Source organism: Neomonachus schauinslandi, chromosome 14 (genome assembly GCF_002201575.2).
Source record: "Neomonachus schauinslandi chromosome 14, ASM220157v2, whole genome shotgun sequence".
Taxonomy (NCBI): Eukaryota; Metazoa; Chordata; class Mammalia; order Carnivora; family Phocidae; genus Neomonachus; species Neomonachus schauinslandi.
The window spans coordinates 49,016,689-49,035,869 of NC_058416.1; the positions used below are offsets into that span (position 1 = coordinate 49,016,689).

The following is a 19,181-nucleotide window of genomic DNA, read 5'->3' on the forward strand; positions in this document are numbered from 1 at the left end:
GCTTCTGCCTTCAGCTTGGGTTGTGATCCCAGGGTTTTGGGATCAAGTCCCACATCGGGCTCCTTGCTCAGTGGGGAGCCTGCTTCTCCCTCTGCCTGTCACTCCCCCTGCTTGTTCTGTCTCTGTCTCTTTCTTTGACAAATAAATAAAAATCTTTTTAAAAAATCTCAATGGGTTTCTTAATTTTGAATATTAATTGAAAGAGCTGAAATCAGAATACCTGGGTGGCTCAGTCAGTTAAGCATCTGACTCTTGGTTCTGGCTCAGGTCATGAGCTCAGGGTCGTGAGATGGAGCCCCACATGGGGCTCCATGCTTAGCACGGAGTCCTCCTTCTCCCTCTCCCTCCTCCTCTGCCCCTCCCCCTGCTCATTCTCTCTTGCTCTCGCTCTTGCTCTAAAATAAATAAAATCTTAAAAAAAAAAAGCTGAAATCTTTAACTTATTTAAAACATTCCTACAATAACTATGGTTGACTCTTGAATAACATGGGTTTGAACTACACAGGTCCACTTACACAAGGATTTTCTTTATAAATATGGTATGACACTGTAGATGTGTTTCTCTTAGGATTTTCTTCATAATATTTTCTTTTCTCTAGCTTACTTTATTATAAGAATATAATATAGGGGTGCCTGGTGGCTCAGTCAGTTAATCGTCTGCCTTGATCCCAGGGTCCTGGGATCGAGCCACCCATGATCCCAGGGTCCTGGGATCGAGCTTTGCATTGGGCTCCCTGCTCAGCTGGGAGCCTGCTTCTCCCTCTCCTCCCTGCTAGTGCTCTCTCTAGCTATCTCTGTTGCTATCTCTGTCTCTGTCTCTCTCAATTAAAGAAATAAAATCTTTTAAAAACTCTATAAAAAAAGAATATAGTCTATAATACCTATAACATACAAAATATGTATTAATCAACCGTTGTTTATGTTATCAGTAAGGCTTTCCATCAATAGTAGGCTGTTAAGTGTTTGAAGAGTCAAAAGTTATATACAGATTTTTGACTGTGCAGGGGTTGGCGCCTTGAACCCCCGTGTTTTTCAAGGGTCAACTGTACATTGGTAGGTAAAATGACCCACTGATATTTATTAATATTTGAATGCTTTTGTAGGACTTTTTCATCTTCTCTTAGTTTTCTATTGCTCCATAACAAATCACCACAAATTTGGCAGCTTAAAGCAACATATTTACTATCTGACAGTTTCCATGGATCAGGGGTCCAGGCACAACTTAACTGGGGCTCTGCTCCAGGTCTCAGAAGGCAGTAGTCAAGATGTTGGACAGGCTGTGTTTTCACCTGGAGGCTTGACTGAGGAAGAATCTGCTTCCAAGCTTATTCAGAGTGTTGGCAGAATTCATTTCCTTAAAGGCCCTACCTTCTTGCTGGTTGTCGGCTTGAGGCTCCCCACAAGTCCTAGACGCCACCACTAGTTCTCTGCTATGTGGTCCTCTCCATCTGCAGTTCATATGGCTGTTTGCTTCCTCAAGGTGGCAGGAGAGCCTTTTAGCCCCACTCTGCTAAGCTAGAGTCATAACATAACATAATCACAGAAGTGGTGCCATTTCATCACTTTTACTATATTCTGTTAGTTAGAAGTAAGTCACTGGTTCTATCTGCACTCAAGGTGAAGGAATTATACACAGACATAGACACCAGGCAGAAGAAGTTACTGGGGGGTCAGGTTAGGTCTGAGCTCTCATTTCCTCATCTAAACTGGAATAGTTCTTAAGGAAGTTTGTGAATGTTCTTCTAACAGCAAAGAGAGTTTGACATCTTCAATCTCAACCGTCTTATTTTATAGACAGGGAATTGAGGCTCCAAAAGAGTAAATGGTTTGCCTAAGTTTGGTGGATGAGTTCAGAGTTGTTTACTCCCAGGTCAGCATACTTTCTACACATCGTGATGTTAATGAAGTATTTTATAGTATTTTCACTGTACACATCAGCAAAATAAAATATATATGTATTTATTGGTAGGCAAGGCAGAAAGTGGGTGCAGGCATTATAAAGAATGTTGCATGTACAATGTCCAGTATGGCAGCCACCATGTATATTTGCGTTTTCTGGGTGTGATCAGATGCAAGAACCAGTGAGTGAAAAAGAATTACGTACGCTCAGGGCAAGACCAGTACATACCTTATTTCATTTAGTCATCCCAAAGACTCTATAAAGTAGAAATTATTATTCTACAGATTAAAAAAAAAACAGGCTCAGTGAAGGCAACTAAATTATTCTGGGTGCTGGCAACCAACAAATTACAGTGACCAAATCAAGGCCAAATATATTGCTCATTTCTGGCCCATCCCATTTCTCTATCACTAATTTCTAATTAATTTACAATCCTGTGAAATTTTTCATAGTCTCTATAGCCCTTGCCTTTTTCTTTTTGCCTGTTTAAGTCTTGCCACGCTTGGTACCTCTAGGTGGGAGGAGTTCATAATAATAGACTGCTAAATCTTCTAGCCCTTTTACATGCCTCTATCTTCCGGTTTAGTCGTGTTGCCATAAATAAGCCTAGGAAGGGGCGCCTGGGTGGCTCAGTCGGTTAAGCGACTGCCTTCGGCTCAGGTCATGATCCTTCAGTCCCGGGATGGAGTCCCACATCGGGCTCCCTGCTCTGCGGGGAGCCTGCTTCTCCCTCTCCCCCTCCCCCTGCTTGTGTTCCCTCTCTCGCTGTGTCTCTCTCTGTCAAATAAATAAATAAAATCTTCTAAAAAATAAAATAAAATAAGCCTAGGAAGACCTACTTCGTAAATGGTTTCTGGTCCGTATGTTAAGTAACTGAATTTGTGTAAGTCTAAAAGTTCAAAGCAGTAACGAACCACAAATAGGCTTTAAGATTTTTTGAATTCCAGTTCCTTTTCTTGATCTCCTTATTTATTTCTGGTAACCACTTCTCATTCAAGGCATACTTAAGGAACTAAAAGAATTCAGAGAAATTTAAAATAGGAATAGCCTCATTATTGAGTGTTTATAGACTATTTTTTCTCTTTTGATAGTGTTCAGGGGAAACCTAACTTTCTGGGGGATGTGGGATTTTTTTTTCCCCTACGTAGTGCATTCTTCTAACATATATTTGGCATTAACTCCCCCAGTTTTTTTTTTCCGGGGCACCCTAAACCACTAGTTTACAGTACTAAACGAAACCCACCGCCGTGCGGAACCGTTCAAGGTCACGCGAGCAGGTGCCCGGCCAGGGACCGGAATGCGCACTGCCGGGCCCATTTCCTTCTCCAAAGTCGGCGCTCGATCTCTGCCCACCTTTGGGGGTCACCCAGCCTGACTGCGACCAGACCACCAGACCGGGAGACGCAGTCCGCCCCCCGCCCCGGTGGCCGCGCTCGGAACCGCGCCTCTGGAAGGTTCCTGAGTGACTGACGGGTGGCGGGGCTGGTGGCTCCGTGAAAGCTGGGGCGGAGCCGGCGGCGACCAGCGGCGGTGCTACGCCTCCCGGGGCCGCTCAGCCGCGCCCGCTGGCGGAAGCTGCGCTCTGCCTGACTAGGGACGCTCTGCTCAAGGGTCCCGGGCGGTGCCGCGGCCGCCTTCCGTGGCTCGCCGGCTGACTGGCCTCCCACCGCAGGACCATGCAGCGCTTAGCGATGCACCTGCGGATGCTCTCCAGGGAGCTCTCCCTCTACCTGGAGCACCAAGTCCGAGTTGGGTTCTTCGGCTCGGGAGTAGGCTTATCCCTGATCCTGGGCTTCAGCGTCGCTTACGCCTGTTATTACCTGAGCAGCATTGCCAAGGTGAGCCAGGGGTTGGCGCGGGCGCGGGGGCGCAGGGCCGCGGGGGGGTTTGCTGGGAGCGACAGCAGCCGGCCAAGCTGGAACTGCCGCCGCAGGCGCGGGTGGCTAGGGCCGCCCTGGAGGCGAGAGTGCCGCTGCTCGCATGTTGTTGCCCTTTCCCGGGCATCTCACGGACGCCCTTTGAGCGCGGGCGGGAAAGGGGGCCAGCTCTTGTCCGCCTGCCTGTGGGTCCGGCCCGGGTCCTTGGACAGCAGCCAGAACCCGGCTGACCCAGGCGCAACAGTACTGCCCTGTCACCGTTCGCTAGCCTGACAATGCTGTAGCACTTCTGAGAACGACTCCCTTATCTCAACTCTTGCCTTCCTCTCTTCAAGGCTTTGGTAAATCACTCTTTAAGTCCGTTGTGACTGCGATGTGTGTGAGGCTTCTCGAAGGAGATGTAATCGGAGGGAGCGCGTGCGCGAGGGACGAGTCTGCTCATTTCTGGTTTACGGTTGGCAGAACTTTGTTCTGGACCCTTCACTATAATACTGGCTTTCCCCCACAGAAGCCCCAGTTAGTGACGGGGGGTGAGAGCTTCAGCCGCTTCCTCGAGAACCACTGTCCGGTGGTGACAGAAACGTACTACCCGACGGTCTGGTGCTGGGAAAGTCGAGGACAGACACTCCTGAGACCTTTCATCACTTCTAAGCCCTCGGTGGAGTACAGGAAGTAAGTATATTTCCATTTGCCGTCATTTCTTCAAAACCACGGGGTTTTTGGCATACTCCCAGTCCTTGGTTAACCTTTGGTTGGTCAGCATATAGAAAAGAAAGGGGATTGAAAATGGAAGGTTTGCCCCCTCGCCCCCACCCAACACACACTCAGTTGCGGGAAAATATTCAGGTATTGCCTTTCACCGTGTGTGTGGGTGGGTGGGTGGGTGCGCGCGCGCGCTCGCAAGCGCCCGCACGCCTTGATGTAACCGGTTTATTTCTAGAGAAGTGTTTGAGGGTTACTCTTTTCCAATTTGGCATGCATCTGTCCCTGAGGACCTAGATCCTTTGATGATATATACCAATTCACTGATGCTGGGAGTGGGGATGGGGTGGAGAACGATGCCAATTAATTTGGATTTTGCATGATGGGCTCCTGTAAAAGGATTTCATATTAATAAGCAAATGGGTTCTTGATGCTAATGTCCTTGAGGTGTTAAAGATATGATCCAGAATTTATCAGTAATCAGGAGATTTAGATGGTGCCTACTATTAATTTCCCTGAGTCATCTAGTCTTTCTGGAGTTCCTTTTGTTGCCTGGAATTTGCACTATTTGGAAAAATTCTTTAAGTTCATAGATACTGTGTGAGAAGTACTTTAAAATATTTAAGAAGCAAATTTTATAATATACTCTGTGGAGAGACTACATTACTGAGTCAAAGGGCCAGAGCAGTGATCAGACCAGCACTTTACTTATTCACAATTCCCTGATGAATTATTTGGGTGACCTCAATCAAATAGGGCTGGATATTTTAGAGTAATGAGGAAATGATAAAGGTAAATATGTGAAGTACTTTGTAGTTCATTTTTATATGCTGCCTTTTTGTGGTGTTGCTGGAAATACGTTATGGTATTAATCTCATATCATTCTTGTAATAAAAGAAAGTGATATAAGTGTGTGTTAGTGAATGCTGAAAAAAAAGTTCTTTTCAGATGACCAAATCATGTCATATATTTATAAAATTAAGACTAATTTTAAGACATGACTCGAAACACTTAATGAGTATGTCTTTTATTCCTTTCAGTGAACTTATTAAAACTGCAGATGGCGGACAAATTTCACTGGACTGGTTTGATAATTGTAACAGCAAATGTTATATGGATGCCACCACCAGACCTACTATCTTATTGTTGCCTGGCCTCACTGGAACAAGCAAGGAATCGTATATCCTTCATATGATCCATCTTAGTAAAGAATTGGGATACAGGTACCAGTAAAAGATTTATTCCATTTTTCACGTAATTTGTCCTAAATGAAGCACAAATCTATCTCTATGTTTGTTTCAGAAATACTTGTTATTTTTTGCATGGATTAAGCAGTTGCCTAGATTATTATTTTTCTCTGCTTCCTCTTTTGCCTTTCTTTTTTCCCCCAGGAAGATGCATAACTGAATCATCTCATAGGAAATAGCACTTAGCCTAGTAGACACTCAGCAGATTTTGGATGAATGAATGAATGAAATTAGTATCACCTAGGAATTGACATAGGACCCAGGTCTGAGGAGCAGTAGGCCCACTGAAAGCAGTGCTATGGAAAATAGCCATTACAAACCCCTGAGAGAGTACATAGTGACCCTCATGTCTCGTTCCATATTTGAGCCCTGAATCCACTAATCTTGTCTTATTGGCTCAGACCTCAAATGTAAAAAATATTCAGAATCAGCTTGTAGGTGAGCCTTATTTTTCCAAAGGTGATCCATGCCTCTTCTGTCCACCTGAGTTTGCAGATACACATAACTAATGTCCAGTCGATGATGCCATAGTATTCTTTAGGAACCATTATTCAACTTAGTCACCAGGTACAATTTCCCTTTTTACAAGTGACTTAGCAACTTTAAATTTCAGATTCAGCTCTAAAATCTTAAAGCAGAGTCATTGTGAAAAGTACTGCTTTTTTGTGTCTGTCTTTTATAGCTGATGGTAATTATTATAATGGAACACTCTGAGTTGCATTTAAAGTAGAGTTGTATCTTTTGTTCAAATTGAAACACTCTGTGTGAAAAAATGATGTAGAGTTTATATTAATGAAAACATTTTATGTAAGTGGGGAAATACTGTAAGAACTAATTCAATTTTAACAAGTTAACTCTGATCTTTTATAGATAAAACCTATTTTGTGCATGAAATGACAGTCTCTCAGACATTTTGATAGATGTTCCAGAATTATTGTTCCTGTGAAATTTTCACTAATAGCAGGAATTCATCATTATTCCATGTTTAGCATCATCCAGTTAGATGTGAGGCTTGATTCCAATTTTTTGCTAAAATTTAGTCATGCTCAAAAAGTACAGATCATAAAGCCTATTGTGCATATTTAAATTGCTGATTCTATACTTGGCCTGAGCCGTCTCCCAAGACAGGAAGTGCTTTTAAAAACAATGTAGTTGAAACTCAAGGACTAAATTTCATAAGCCCTGGAGTTGCCAGTACACAAGGCAGTTTTCCATCATTTGTAAAAGTTGCCAAATTTTATGACCATGGCTATCATTACACTGTGCTTCAAAGCTTTTGGAAGATTCTAGCTCCCCTGAGGGTTAAAATCTCTTCTGTTGGTTCAGAAATTTTGTGGAGAATGTATGATATAAGGAAGGTTTTGTGCTAGATACTTCTCACAACAAAGAGTTGTGAGAAGTTGTCCTTGCCACAAGGAGCCTATGAGAAGAGTAGGCTGGACAGTGTCCCTGTCAGCTGCTTTGAAGATCCACCTTATTTGGGTTTCAGTAACTCTAACAGTGAATTAGACTGGGCTTGAAAGTAGCAGAATACATGAATAAGCAGTGGTCTGTAAACGTTTCAGTGGCCTTTTGGACTATCCCCTTTTGTTTTTAACTACAAGAGGATCACTGAATCTAAGTTGGAGAGGGTGTATCAGTTAGCTTTTGCTGTATAACAAACTATCCCAAAACGTAGTAACTAAAAAAACAACCATTCTGCTCATAATTCTGTGGTTCTGGAATTTGGGCTGAGCAAAGCTGGAGGGTTCTTCTGCTCTTGGCTGGGATCGTTCATGCATTTGAGGTCAGCAGCCAGGACAACTCCATGCATGGGGGCCCTCAGCAGGGATGACGCATCTCAGCTCCATGTGGCCCCTCATCCACCATCAGGCTCACCCCGAGTTTGTTCATTTGGTGGCAGAGGGTTCCAAGAGTACAAAAGTAAAAGCTTCAAGGCTTCTTGAGGTTCAAGCTAAGAACTCTCATAACGTTGCTTCTGCCACATTCCAGTCCAAACGAGTCACGTGGTCAACCCAGAGTTGAAGAGTAGGGAAATAGACTCCACCTCTTGATAGGAAGGCCTACAAAATATTTTTGCAACCTACCAGAGACAGCAAGGCAGTTCTGAAGACCACTGAAGTAAAAAAAAAAAAAAAAAGATCTGGAACTTTGGCAGAAGGATGGGTTGAGTCCTTTGAGGCTGTGTAATATAGGGATATGTGTGTGGGATTTGGAGCTGGGTCTGTGTTCAAATGTTGGAACTTCTACTTACTGAGTGACCTTGGCAATTAATTTTTAAATTTACCAATTACAGCTTCTCATTTACTACAGACAGTTTAAAATGAATTAGAATATATAAAGTACTTGGTTTAGTGACCTGAACAAAGTGGGTCTTTAGGAATGTTTATGTTTTCCTTCCCAGACCTTCTATTCCCCGATCAGAATAGAATACTTTTTATAATTTAAAGAGCAAGTACAAGCAAACCTACCTCTTGGGATATTTTAACATCTAGTTTGCTTACAGGAATGCTTTGATTGTATTATAATGTCTCTTACACAGTAGAGTTTCATAGGCAGTACAAATTCCTCAATACCTTGGGGGTGTATAACCTTCAAGCCCCAGTTACTATCTTGTGTAAAGTCTGAATGTGGAGGGAGGGTCAGGTCACCAGAGAACTGTTGCTGCTTCGCTGCTGAGATATGATTTAGACATTAGAGAGAACTTAACTCCTGGCATATGGATAAGTGAAACATAAGGGTTTACTACTGTTGCTGTTAAAAAATGTGTTATTCCTGTACCTGAAAACTGACAAAGACACAGAACTTCTCTGGTAAGGTTCACCAGTTCAGCATTAATAGCAGATGGGATAGAAACTAAGCTGAAGTTCATTTAAGATCATTGTGAACAAAAGCTTTACCAGGAAGTCAAAGGGAAATGAATGGGGAATACATGGTCTACCTGCCTGCCCATCTTCATTGGCTGAGTGCAGTATGTGTTCCTTGGATAAACTTGCCCCTGAGGAGAGAAGAGAATTGCTGAGCCAGACAGCCTCAGTCATGCTTCCAAATTTTATCAGTCAGATAAGCCCTCCATCTCCTGGAGAATGAGTAAAGTAAGAAAGGCCAGGAGGCCAGGAGTGTGTTTAGAGAGAAGCTTCCCTCATAGAAATCAGAGGACTGAAGAAAAAGTTACACCCGTATGATTGATAAAGTAGTTAGAAATCTTATCCATTCATTCAAGTTTTTTTTTTAAATCTCTATTTGGTAACACAGCCTAATAGACATTATTTTATGTACCTGAATATTATCTGTTTTCTTAAATCTTTTCCCCATTGTCTGAATTAGTTTTTAGCACTACAACTAAAAAGAGGGAGAAAAACTAACTCTGAGAACATCCAAATCATCTTCTACTTTGACCTCTTTTATTGAGAGCCTTCATCTACTATTTTGTTCCACCCCCAACTCGTATTAAAAAGGGTGAACCATCCAGAATTATGTAATAATAAGTCCATTGAAATCTAGGTCAGTCATTAAGTATTTTTATCAGAACCTATATTCCCAAAGAGCATACAGTTTAGCTGAAGTGACGAAGAGTATGCAGTAGTAGGGAAGAAATGCATTAGAGAGAACCAGGACTAGCTACAAGTAACAGAAAACTCAAAATAACAGTGACTTTTTTTTTTTAAGATTTTATTTATTTATTTGACAGAGAGATAGAGAGAGAGAACAAGTAGGCAGAGGGAGAGGAAGAAGCAGGCTCCCCGCCGAGCAGGGAGCCCGATGTGGGGCTCAATGCGGGGCTTGATGCGGGGCTCGATCCCAGGACCCTGGGATCACGACCTGAGCTGAAGGCAGCCACTTAACCGACTGAGCCACCCAGGTGCCCCAACAGTGACTTTAAAAAAAAATTTTTTTTTTTTAAGATTTTATTTATTTGAGAGAGAGAATGAGAGACAGAGAGCATGAGAGAAAGGAGGGTCAGAGGGAGAAGCAGACTCCTTGCTGAGCAGGGAGCCCGATGTGGGACTCGATCCCGGGACTCCAGGATCATGACCTGAGCCGAAGGCAGTCGCTTAACCAACTGAGCCACCCAGGCGCCCCCCAACAGTGACTTTAAAAAGAAGTTACACTGGGGCTCTATAGTATCAGGAAGTGTTGCATCATAACCCATGGCTGCTCTAGCTCCAGCTATCACCTCTGCATTCCAACATCCAAGAAGGAGAAAAAAGACTGGAGAATTCACTATCTTTCTTTAAGGGTGCTTTCCAGCAGCTGTACACACCACTTTTGCTTCTGTCATGTGGGCCTGCTCTTCCTCAGCCTCAAGGGAGGCTTGAAAGTGAAAACTTTATTTTGGGCAGCCGTGTACTCAAGTGAAATTGGGAGATTCTGTGACAAAGAAAGAAGAGGAGGATGGATACTGGGAGATAACTGGCAGTCTCTAGCACTGAGTGGTCAGTGTTGCAAGTGCCAGGGTTCTGGAATATCAGACACTGAATGAGACATTTTATGGAGGGAAGGAACAGGTCAGCAGTGCCAGAGGCAAGTGAAAGGGCCAGGAGAATGAGGACAGATAAAACAAAATTGGAGAAGATTCAGCAGGGCAATGAGGAGGGAAGCCCAACTCCTGAGGGCTACAGTGACCTCAGGAGACTAGAGCAGGAGTGGATCCCACATCCTATAAGTTTGACAGAGGAAGGAGGGAAACAGGAGAGGGGTCAGAAAAGAACGGAAGGACGAATGGAGGGATTTTTCAAGGTTGTGGGTGTTTGCTTCAAGAAATTTCCTTCTTGCCACATTGTTAAAACCACTTACAGAAAGCACAGACTTTTAAATGTGGTTTGGCAGGATTCAGATCTTCTGTGTTTCGCTGCGGAGCCCACCTATTGGTAGCAAGGTTGCCAATGCCCAGCATTTACATATTGGAAAGAAACTAGAAGTGGGAGATGATTTGAAAGAAGTTTTCAGTGTTCCTTTACATTCCAGTTTGGAGTTTGGACCTGTGCATTTCGAATTTAGGGCAGATACACCAGTAGATACGAAGCTTTAGGTGACGCTTAGCTTTTCCTGCACTATCAGAAGGGCACTTGGAGGTCACCTATGCACTTTTCCTGGGGGAGGAAGGAAGGGGAGGCAGGGAAACAAAAGGGTGAGTTCTGACCTCATCCTAGTCTAAAAGCAGTATCTTAGGTAAGAAGTCACTTTAAATTAACACCAGGATGTGTTTATCTAAAAGTATTTTTTTAATCATTTTTTATTGTTGTTAAAACAATTTGGCTTTTAAAGTTTTAAGAATGAGTTCAGTTAACTGATTATTCATGAGACTGGCTAGATGACATGATGCATACTAGGAAGCACTGGGTGAAGAGCTCAGCTTATTTAATGGTATTTCTGAAAAAAAGTTATGGTGGACACCGACAAGTGGTCTCATTCCCTAGGGAACTAATTGTTAGACGTTCCATGATAAAATGATACCTCAATTAACAAAGTTTCAGGGACAGAGCTTTTTTTTTTTTTTTTTAAATCATAGCTGACACGCACTCAAAGGGCACTCTGTATTCAGAGCACTCATCTTCTTTGGAAAAAGACACGTTAACGTTACTAGCTTAGATAGCCCAGGGCCACAGAGTGAGGTAGTAAAGTGGATTATTGAGTCAGGTCTGCTTGGATTCAAGTCCCAACTCTGTTATACACTTCTGTGTATCCACAGACAAATTATTCAGTCACTCTGTACCTCTGTTTTCTCCTCTGTAAAGATCACTATACCTCATAGGACTGCAAGGATTACGTGTATATATATATATATATATATATATATGCAGAAAGTCGTCCTCCAATGAACATTTTAAAAAGTACTAGCTGTGAATCTTAAAGGAGCAAATCATGTTTTTGGCGTGGGGAAGAGTCACACTCTTTTGGTCTGGTCAGATAGAGAGGACGTACTTACTGTCTAGTCCCTATTACCAGGCAAGAAACCATCCCAGGAGGGCCCAGAGACAGCAGAGTGCCTGGCCAGCCAATGAGTGGTACAGGGAGAAGGTAATGCCTTGCTAAGGTGGAGGGCCACTGGAACCTATATCCTAGAACACATACATGTTTCTGACTCAGTTTTGGCTCATAAAGTTGCCAGCAATAATCTGTGACACTGGAATAATTCCTATTAGTTCATACTATTAATGTAGAATACTTTTTTTTTAAGATTTTATTTATTTATTTATTTGACAGAGAGAGACACAGCGACAGAAGGAACACAAGCAGGGGGAGTGGGAGAGGGAGAAGCAGGCTTCCCGCTGAGCAGGGAACCTGACGCAGGGCTCGATCCCAGGACTCTGGAATCATGACCTGAGCCCAAGGCAGACACTTAACGACTGAGCCACCCAGGCGCCCCAATGTAGAATACTTTTTATTAAGTGGGGTTTTCTGTAAGCTAGTTCAACTCGTTCTTTAGTTGACAGATCTACAGAAATACCAAAGAGACCCAGCTAGAATTCAATGAGTTAGATAAAATCTGAGAACATCAGAAAGCAACATATATTCGTATGTTAGGGACAATGGGAGAGCTAACTGGGGAAAAAAAAAAGATTCTAATAAAATGTTATAAGGAGATTCCTGAAAGAGAACTTAGCGCTAGTTTTATAGGGTTTTCAGCTTCTTCACATGAGAGATAACTTTAACTCTTTCTTCCCCTTGTGGTGACTGGTTTTAAAATATTATGCCTAAAAAAAATGAATTGCATTAATTATTAATTTGTTGATTTTTTTTTTAATTCATAGGGCCAATCAGAACTTATGATCGGCAAGAGATAACCAGAATTGCCATTTTGGTTTACTATAATTAAATTTAGCTTTGTGTAGTACTTGCCACATGATAGGCCCCATACCAGGTGCTATACTTAGGTTGTCTTATTTAATATGTACCTAATTCCAAGAGATATATTATTATCCCCATTTTACCAACCAAAAACAAAACTACAGTGTTCATAATCTCACCAAAGTTAGACAGTTAATGTGTGACAAGGTTAAGATTCAACTGTACAGCCTTGTTACAGATAAATGTATGATTTTTCTTTTTTTTTTAGGTTCTTTGAAATGTTGATCATCCTTCAAAATTCTCCTTTACTCGGTGTCTCAGACTCTTGGCTTGGGAAAACTAGCTCCTGATTATTGTCTGTCAGAATAATGTAGACCTGTAGAATCATAGGACTCTTTCATCAGAGAAATTCAAGACATGACAGGCACACAAGTCATGTTTCATACTCAGGGAATAGATTTTGTAGGGAAAGAGTTGAAACAAGAGAATGAGGTTTTTGAATTATGAATTAAGTTTCACTGTTCTCCATTACTATGTGATAATCAGGAGTTGTGTGTGTAATACAGTCAATAATACAGTCTTGTTAATTATTGTGTTTGATTTCTGATGCTTTACATTCTAGAAAAAGGTACATGAGTTATATTAATCTGTTTTAATATCTTTATGACATTAGTTTGGAAATGTTCAAGTATTATAATTTTTTAAAAAGAATATGTGTTATGCTATTGGATGTAGTGTTGTATAAATGTAAATTAGGGTAGGATAGTTATAGTGTTAATCAGACTGTTTATATCTTTACTAACTTTGTTTTATTGATAGAAGGATGTTGAAATCAGCTATGATTGTGGATTTTCTATTTCTCCATTAATTCTGTGAATTTGTGCTCCATGTATTTGGAAGCTCTGTTATTAGTCTTACATATATTTGTGGTTTTTAGTCTTCCTATGATTTAACTCTTTTACCATTATGAAATGTCTTTCTTTATCTCTGGTTGTGATGTCTGTCTGATATTACTGTAGCCACTCTAGCCTTCTTATACTTACTGTTTACATGATTTTTTTATACTTTAACTTTCAAAGTATCTGTGTCTTTATATTTAAAGTGTATTGCTTATAGATAGCACATAGTTGGGTCTTGCTTTTTTATCCAGTCTGACAATTTCTTTATTTTAATTAGATTTTTAACCCATTTACATTTAATGTAACTGTTGATACGGTGGATATAGGTTTACCATTTTCATGTTTGCTTTCTGGTTTTGTTGTTGTTGTTGTTGTTGTTGTTCCTTTATTCCTCTACCACTTCTCTTTCTCTTTTTGAGACTCTGAGTTTTTTGTCTTTTTATCAACCTTGGAAAAAATTTTGCTATTATTTATTCAGATATTTTCCTGCTCCATTCTTTCTTCTCCTCTGGGACCGCAATTACATACATATGTGTTAGATCTTTTGATAATGTACCACAAAAACACTGAGGTTCTATTCAATTTTTTTTGATCCTTATTTCTCTTTCATCTTTATATTGGAACTGTAATTTGCAAGTCAATTGAATTTTTTATTCATATATTGTATTTTTCTGACCTAGAATTTCCATTTTTAAGAGGGTTTATTCCTCTGTTGAGATTTCCTATTTTTTAAATTCATTACAAGCTTATTTTCCTTTATGTCCTTTAGCATAGTTATAATAGCTGCTTTAAATCCTTATCTACTAATTCTAACATGTGGACATCTCAGGGTCAGTTACATTGACTGTCTTATCTTTTGAGTATTGGCATGTATTCCTGTTTCTTTGTGATCTAGTAATTTTGGATTGTATTCTAGACATTTTGAATGATCCATTGTAGAGACTTTAGATTCTGTTATATTTTTCCAAAGAAAACTGATTTTTGTTTGTTTGTCTTATCAGACAGATAATTTGCCTAAACTCAAACTTCAAACTCTGTCTCCTCTGGGGTAGACAGCAGCTGAAATCTCTTCAGTTTTTTATCCTTAATTTGACTGCTTGGAGCCTCATATCTGTATAGATGAAAGTTTAGCCAGAACTGTGGGCTCAGTGTTTACCCAGAATTTAGGACTCTCCATCTGTGTCTCTTTTCTGAAAATTTCCTTTATTTTCTAGCTGCTATAATTGTATCAAACTCTGTTTTCTGGTCTCTCAAGCCCATGAAATAGCATTTCTATCTGACATTTATCCATCATTGAATAATACCAACTGGTGCCTCCCCTCAGGCAAAAAGCTATAAAAAGAGGAGAAGCTCACCTAGTGCCATTTTTTTCTTCCAAGTGTCAACTCTCATTTAGTTTCTACCTGCTTTGGTCATTCTCCATTGCCTTTAAAATTTATCAAGACTTTATAGATACTATTCTTTGGAAGGATTGACCTAACAGGATCTACTCTGACATTTCTGGAAGTATAACCTCCTTGTCATCTTTTCTTAACCCGGCATTCAGAACCGTATGCCTATTTTGGTCCTAACCTATTTTTTCCATCCTTATTTTCTATCATTATACTCTATGTAGCCATGTTTCTGCTAAAATGATCTATTATTTCATCCCTTAGAAAATTTTATACATTCCTACTTTACATCTTTGTTTACATTGCTCCCTCCAACCCATATTCTATCCCACACTTTCCTTCTTCTGAAGTCTTTACCATTTTCCAAGTCTCAGCATAATACCTATCTGGTTTTTTCCATGAATTCTTTCCTAATCAGTTTTGCCCAACCTGACCTCCTAAGGCTTTATTATCTACACCATTCACTGGACATTGAATTGTACACTGCCTTATAATATTACATTTATTGTAGTCACTCAACCAAAAATATGATGCATTTCTTTTCAACCTAATTAGATTATACTCTCTTTGAGGCAAAGAACCTTATATTTATATTTCATTTTTCTCCTACAAGCTCTAACTCAATCTTCAGTTCAGTAAATAGTCTGTTTAATAAATTTTTGAATGAATGAGTTATTCCAATATTAATATTTATGTAAAGTGCCTAGAACATGATCTGGCACATAGCAAACAATAATCAAGGTTATCTGTTGTTATTATTATCTGAAATCAGCATAGTAACGTATGAATGTTCTTCTTACTCCACCCTCTGATTATTATTTCTGTTCTTAGGTTCAAAGACTTGTGGAATCTTAGAACTAGAAAATATTTAAGGTCATCTGATAAAATCCTTTTATTCTGGCAGATCACGGGGCTTAAGCAGATTCAAGGCTATCTGGTCCATCTCACTGTATCAGAGGTTTTCAATCAAGGAGGCTATAAACAGCCACTCCTATTATTTGGTCCAAAATGTCCACAGCACTAAAGGTCGAGAAATCCTGTGCTACAGTAGCTCTATACCCTTTATTTAACCTTCCTTAAAAAAGACTTACCTGCTTTCCTGGTTAACATGTTCTGTTGTCACAGAGAGTTCTTAATACCAGACTTATTCTTCATTTGGTATTTCTTTATTTATATTTCCCTGTTTTGAGAAGAACATTTAAATAGCTAAAATATGGGGTGCCTGGGTGGCTCAGTTGGTTAAGCAACTGCCTTCGGCTCAGGTCATGATCCTGAGTCCCACATCGTGCTCCCTGCTCAGCAGGGAGTCTGCTTCTCCCTCTGACCCTCCCCCTTCTCATGCTCTCTCTCTCTCTCATTCTCTCTCTCAAATAAATAATAAAACCTTTTTAAAAAATAGCTAAAATAATATATTTTTAATAAAAATATGTATTTTAATAAAATACATACATTAAAATTATTTGGGAGAGTTTAGAGAGTGGGATGTACACCTCGTGAGTGGACACCTTTGTTTTGCGCATCATGAAAGAGTAATTTAAAAATGGATGATGTAGGGGCGCCTGGTGGGTCAGTTGGTTAAGTGTTCGACTCATGATTTCAGCTCAGGCCATGATCTCAGGGTCTTGAGATCAAGCCCCACATTAGGCTCTGCACTCGGCAGGGAGTCTGCTTAGGATTCTTTCCCTCTCCTTCTCCCTCTCCCTCTGCCCCATCCCCTGCTCATGCACTCTCGCTGTCTCTCAAATAAATAAATAAATAAATCTTTTAAAAAATGAAAAAAAAAAATGGGTGATATTGAGAAAGGCAAGTCTTTTGTTCAGAAATGTGCCCAGTGTCATACCATGGAAGAGGGAGGCAAGCACAAGACTGGGCCAAATCTCCATGGTTTATTTGGGCGTCAGGCCCCTAGATTTTCTTACATGGATACCAAAAAGAACAACATTCTTGGAGAATCCCAAGAAGTACATCCCTGGAACAACAACAACAAAAATTATCTTTGCTGGCATTAAGGAGACAAGGAAAAGAGCAGACTTGATAGCTTATCTCAAAAAAGCTACTAAGGAGGGGTGCCTGGGTGGCTCAGTTGGTTAAGTGTCTGCCTTTGGCTCAGGTCATGATTCCAGGGTCCTGGGATCGAGCCCCACATTGGGCTCCCTGCTCTGCGGGAAGCCTGCTTCTCCCTCGGGCTCCCTGCTCAGCAGGGAATCTGCTTCTCCCCTCCCACTCCCCCTGCTTGTGTTCCCTCTCTCGCTGTCTCTCTCTCTGTGTCAAATAAATAAATAAAATATTTTTTAAAAAAGCTAATAAGGAGTAATAGTTGGCCATTGCCTTACTTATTACAAAACAAAAATGTCTTATGACTTTTGTATGTGTACCATCTTTAAATTGATCTCATACACCAGAATCCAGATCTGAATGGATGATAGACTATTTCTTTTGGACGGTCCTGATTTAAATAAGTTGGGCTCGTGGTTAAATGAATAGGATCAGCTTTTTGAACTTTGATAGTAATTCTGGTTCAGCAAGTGCTGTCATGTTTTCCCCTTCTAAAAATATGATTGGAGTTGATTAGTAATGTTCAGCTTTTCACAGAGATGGTAAATGCCATCTCCTAACTTACAGGAGATTGGTTTTATATTTAGATTTATGTAACTGGTTATAGTAATGTATTTAAATACAAAGGAAATCCCTTCACCGTCTCATAGAACAGCAAGACTCAGCTATGTTTCAAGTTGTGTTCGTTAGCCTGTGAAAGGCAAGGGCTGAAGTTAAGTTGGCAATGTCCACTTTATCTTTTTGGTCTTAACTATGCCGACTTAATTAAAATTCCCTGCCTCTTAAATGTTGCCTTTTGCTTAATGAAAGGCATTTTAGTGTGGTTTATGTATAATATCAAAAAAAGAATATTTGGGGTGCCTGGGTGGCTCAGTTGGTTGAGCGACTGCCTTCAGCTCAGGTCATGATCCTGGAGTCCCTGGATCGAGTCCCACATCGGGCTCCCTGCTCAGCAGGGTGTCTGCTTCTCCCTCTGACTCTCTCCCCTCTCATGTGCTCTCTCCCTCTTTCTCTCTCTCAAATAAATAAATAAAATCTTAAAAAAAAAAGAATATTTAACACTTCTCACATTTCATAGATGATCTGTAAGGTCAGATGCTTTTAAGATTCAGTGTGACGATATAGCAGCCGACTTGGTTTGTGAATTCTTTACTAAGTCAGACCGAGTTATAATTCAGGATTGTCTTCTAAACAGCTATTCAAAAACATAACTGTGGAATTACCATATCTGTATGATTGGTAATGGTGTTTTTGACAACTCCTTAGAAGGGTTAAAGTAGAGGAGGTATATCAGCAGCACAAATTTGTAAGTTATGTGATAAGGCTTAAGATAATTAAAAACAAAATCACAGGGGCGCCTGGGTGGCTCAGTCCTTAAGCGTCTGCCTTCGGCTCAGGTCATGATCCCAGGGTCCTGGGATCGAGCCCCACATCGGGCTCCCTGCTCGGCGGGAAGCCTGCTTCTCCCTCTCCCACTCCCCCTGCTTGTGTCCCCTCTCGCTGTGTCTCTCTCTGTCAAATAAATAAATAAAATCTTAAAAATAAATAAATAAATAAAAACAAAATCACAGATCAAAAAATTTGGGAGAAATTGTAAAAATTATTTGGAGAGAGAGATGTTACAAAGTTAATAGAGGCTTATCAAATATCTTAGTAATAGTAGTTGTTGTACAACCAGCTCTTTTAGCTTTATATGTAGTATTCCCTGATGACCGTCAGGGCAGAAAAGGGGTTAGATGAAAGAAAAAGCAGGTTACTTGTCACCAACTGGAGTGGGAGAGAGAGAGACAGAATGGCAGCCGTCATTCTGCCTTCCTCTGTAGCTGCTTTTCTCCATTCTTCCTTATCTCTCTGCCCAATTTCCAAGGCGAGGAGTATATGCAGTGATGACGGCTACCGACTGAACATTGTTAGGAACAAAGGCCTGTGGAGAGGTCAGTACATTTCCTCCTCTAGCAAGAGATACCAGAGCTGTGATCTACTTTTCAAAGTTTCCTGAAGGGAAGTACAAATATCCCGGTCTGAGTTGGGGAGAAAATCCCAGATGCACAGGCTGCTTTGTCATGAGTTTGCAGATCATCATTTTCTTTGCCCTTACTAGTTCTGTTCCCTTCTCTCGGTGGTGGTCATATGATGACATCTTGCCTCAGAAGCCATTTTTATCCTTATTTAGTGTTTGCTCTCTAAAGATGGTTCTTTTCTGGGTGACTCAGAGCTACAAGGTTCAAGGTCACAATGAACTTTAGCCCCAATTCGTGTGTAACCTAGGTGCTTACGCAAATACATGCATGTGGCTTACTTAAATCTTATTTATGTTT

At 40.8% G+C, this 19,181-nt stretch overlaps 1 protein-coding gene and 1 pseudogene across 2 annotated transcripts in view; both read left to right on the plus strand.

Moving 5' to 3' along the window:
• Window positions 1–3,521: 3,521 nt before the first annotated feature.
• Window positions 3,522–19,181, plus strand: part of ABHD3 (abhydrolase domain containing 3, phospholipase) — a 40,646-nt gene continuing 24,986 nt past the window's right edge. For both annotated transcript variants that reach the window (XM_021686246.1, XM_044920856.1), the window contains exons 1-3: window positions 3,522–3,738; window positions 4,286–4,449; window positions 5,520–5,702. In XM_021686246.1, coding sequence (XP_021541921.1) covers window positions 3,577–3,738; window positions 4,286–4,449; window positions 5,520–5,702 — 509 coding nt within the window. In that variant the 5' untranslated portion in view covers window positions 3,522–3,576. The remainder of the gene's footprint in view (window positions 3,739–4,285; window positions 4,450–5,519; window positions 5,703–19,181) is intronic.
• LOC110577017 lies at window positions 16,538–16,913 on the plus strand (annotated as a pseudogene).